The sequence below is a fragment of the Pygoscelis adeliae genome, unplaced genomic scaffold (genome assembly GCF_000699105.1).
Source record: "Pygoscelis adeliae isolate BGI_AS28 unplaced genomic scaffold, ASM69910v1 Scaffold160, whole genome shotgun sequence".
NCBI classification, from domain to species: domain Eukaryota; kingdom Metazoa; phylum Chordata; class Aves; order Sphenisciformes; family Spheniscidae; genus Pygoscelis; species Pygoscelis adeliae.
In genome coordinates this window covers 2,923,932-2,927,780 of record NW_008824035.1, presented here as the reverse complement: position 1 = coordinate 2,927,780, position 3,849 = coordinate 2,923,932, and the positions used below count along the sequence as shown (strand labels likewise).

General features: G+C 39.8%; 1 protein-coding gene across 3 annotated transcripts in view; it reads left to right on the top strand.

Annotated features, from left to right (window-relative positions):
* The window catches only part of TRAK2 (trafficking protein, kinesin binding 2), a 25,081-nt gene that overhangs the window by 9,718 nt on the left and 11,514 nt on the right, over window positions 1–3,849 (top strand). For all 3 annotated transcript variants that reach the window (XM_009331830.1, XM_009331823.1, XM_009331814.1), the window contains one exon: window positions 2,054–2,263. In XM_009331830.1, the coding sequence (XP_009330105.1) occupies window positions 2,054–2,263 (210 nt within the window). The remainder of the gene's footprint in view (window positions 1–2,053; window positions 2,264–3,849) is intronic.

Below are 3,849 nucleotides of genomic sequence, written 5' to 3'. Positions count from 1 at the left end.
CAAGTGCAAGGTCCTGCACTTGGGTCAGGGCAACCCCCGGTATCAATACAGGCTGGGGGATGAAGGGATTGAGAGCAGCCCTGCTGAGAAGGACTTCAGGGGTACTGGTGGATGAAAAGGTGGACATGAGCCAGCAATGTGCGCTCACAGCCCAGGCGGCCAATCGTATCCTGGGCTGCATCAAAAGCAGCGTGGCCAGCAGGTCGAGGGAGGTGATTCTGCCCCTCTACTCTGCTCTGGTGAGACCCCACCTGGAGTACTGCGTCCAGCTCTGGAGCCCTCAGCATAAGAAAGACATGGACCTGTTGGAGCGTTTTTTATGCTGAGGGTGGTGAAGCACTGGAACAGGTTGCCCAGAGAGGTGGTGGATGCCCCATCCCTGGAAACATTCAAGGTCAGGTTGAACGGGGCTCTGAGCAACCTGATCTAGTTGAAGATGTCCCTGCCCACAGCAGGGGGGTTGGACTAGATGAACTTTAGCTAAAGGTCCCTTCCAAGCCAAACTATTCTATGATTCTATGAGAAATAAAATGTAATGAAAACTGAATTCTGCTCAAGATCTTCACTCCATCTCTTCCTTTAAGCACAGATTCTTTAACTAATCTTTTCTTTGTTTTTCTTTCTTAAAAAAGAATTAAATAGTTGACAAACGATAAAGTATCCTCCAAGCCAAACTATTCTATGATTCTATGAGAAATAAAATGTAATGAAAACTGAATTCTGCTCAAGATCTTCACTCCATCTCTTCCTTTAAGCACAGATTCTTTAACTAATCTTTTCTTTGTTTTTCTTTCTTAAAAAAGAATTAAATAGTTGACAAACGATAAAGTATCCCAAGTTTTCTAACCCTGGGGTCAACAGATGTAGTCTAAGTTACAGTGATGTGGATCCAGCTGCTTGTATAAAATAGTATGCTGGTAATAAAACATACTCGTAATTAGCTGTAGGACAGCATAAACTTATGTATTCATATAAAAATTTAGATATGCAAAATAGAATTTATCTAAATGAGATCTATCTCTTCCCTTGTTTTTATTTGTCCTACAGTTCATTTAACGTATAGACTGGGGGATACCAGTCTGTACATATAAATAGATGTCTATCAGTCCTTTTCTCCAGAAGTTACCATTCAGAAAAATGGTCATAATCAAAATGATAGTCAGCATGTTAAAATACAAACGTATCAAAACATCTGGAAAATTATTTTGAAGTAAATGTTGTGGTTTAACCTCAGTCGGCAACTGAGCACCACACAGCTGCTCGCTCACTCCTCCCCGCCCTCCCCTGGTGGGATGGAGGAGGGAATTGGAAGAGTAGAAGTGAGAAAAACTCGTGGGTTGAGATAAAAACAGTTTAATAATTGAAATACAATAATAATAGCAATACTAATAATAATGTAATAATAATACTACTACACAAAGCAAGTGATGCACAGTGCAGTTGCTCACTACCTGCTGACCGATGCCCAGTCAGTCCCCGAGCAGCGGCCCCCCCGGCCAGCTTCCCCCAGTTTATGTACTGAGCATGACGTCACATGGTATGGAATGTCCCTTTGGCCAGTTTGGCTGTGCCCCCTCCCAGCTTCTTGTGCACCTGCAGCCTTCTCAGTGGGTAGAGCAGGGGAAACTGAAGTCCTTGACTAGTGTAAGCACTACCTCGCAACAACTAAAACATGGGTGTGTTATCAACATTGTTCTCATCCTAAATCCAAAACACAGCCCTGTACCAGCTACTAGGAAGGACATTAACTCTACCCCTGCCGAAACCAGGACAGTAACTATTAAAAAAAAGTAGGTTCTGTTGTGCATTCTTGTGTTATCTTGAATTTTCAGTCTCCCTTACAGTGTTAAAATTATGATTTTTGTGACCTTCCTATAAAATAGAGGTTGAATCTTCTGTGCAAATATAAATAAATGGATCATGACCTGTGAGCTATTTTTTAATCTCATTTTAGACTGGAGCAGTGATGTTCCAAGAGGCTGCATAAATAATACACTGTAATATTATGTAGCTAAAGTATATTTCATGAGCTGGTGATCTTCTTTTGTCATAGGTTAACCAGCTGCAGCATGAACTGTCAAAGAAGGATGACCTGCTTCGTATTGTTTCAATTGCTTCTGAGGAGAGTGAAACAGATTCCAGCTGTTCCACACCCCTTCGTTTCAATGAGTCTTTCAATGTATCACACGATCTGTTGCAGCTGGATGTCTTGCAAGATAAACTCAGAGAGCTGGAAGAGGAGAACCTTGCTCTCCGATCGAAGGTATATCTGACTTACAGTGTATACCATATATACTGGATATGAAATAAATCAGGATGGTTAAAAAAATCCAGCATCTGTTTTTCTCTTGAAGCGTATGACTATTTTGTATCACTGTATACAAATCATACCCAAACACTTCCCCTCCACCCCCCATATCCTTCTGTTTCCTTCACTATTCCTCATTATCTCCAGAGTCCTCTAGTAGTCTTTCCTCAGTGCCTTTATGGTATATATAAGAATATGGGAACATATGTAAGCATCCAGCAAAAGTACTCGGACCCATCAGGCCCTCAAGCTTGTGCGAATTGTTTTGTTATAAATCTGACTGCAATTAGTGGTAGTATTTTGGGAATTCCATTGTGCTGCCATTACATTTTTGTCAGCCTATATTCAATATTAAGGGTTAATAAGCTTCTACTCAAATTCTTTTAAAGACACACTTAGTTTTGACTCTGTCATTAGTCTCTGTATTTTAATTGGTCTCTCTTATGTATAAAACATGAATACAGGCACTGTGCCTTTACAAGGATAGAGACTAAATGGCCAGACAAAATAATGGCTATAAAAGTCATGGAACCAACAGCAAAGGTTACAAGAATTGGAATCTGCAGATGCAGTGTCTCTTCTTCAGAGGTGGAGAGTGGAACTTGTAAAATAGGAGATTGGTTAAAAGTGGGTTCTTTTGCTGTTTTTAAGAAAAGGGGAGTGTTGTTTGTAAGAAAGGTGGGGGGTTTTATTTAGTGTGTGTGTGGGGTTTTGGTTTTGTTTTGTTTTGTTTTATGTGAGCCTTTCCCAATATAAGCTTGTTACAGCAGTACAACAGAGTCTAGATTCCTTTCATGTGAACAAAATATACTCTTCCCCTTGTTTTGTCTCCAAAATATTCATCCTGAAATGCACATCCTTCCTATAACTCCCTAAGACCAAATGGATAGTTTAGTAGTGCTGTAGGAGAAAAAAGAGGAGAAGATCAGACTGCTTTTATTGTGCTGCTAACCTTGTATATGATTACAGAACTTTACAGACCAGGGATTAATTTAGTCTACCTTAGTGTGAAAAAATGGAGTTGACAAGAGACTGCTATCATTCTGTGACATAACATAACCTTCATTGACTTGAAATAGCCTCAATCATATTGAGCCTATATTTGCCTTTTTATTTTCATATGGCAGCATTATGTAAAGAAGTGTGTTTGCCTGCACTTGTGTAGCTGTACTTCTACTTGCTTGGATAATCTTTAAACCCATTTACTAAGTTTTATGGTGAGTCATTTACTGGCAAACAGTCCTGAGTATAGAAGACTTATCTGTGTGAAGTTTCATATTACCATCCTCACAATCAAAACAAAAGTGGGAATCTAGTATGCTCGATGTTGTTTAGACCTGTTGTGATGATACTCAGTCTCTGGCCCAGGAGATTTACAGTCTAAATAGACTAGTTGGGGAATATGGAGAAAAGCTGTTCTACTGAGAGCTTTTCAGTGCCATAAAAGATTTGGCTAACGTCATGCAGTTTTCAAGATTTCTTTGCCTTAAGAAGTTTTGAAGCAAATTCAATTGCTTACTTCTGATTACTGTGTTGGTTTA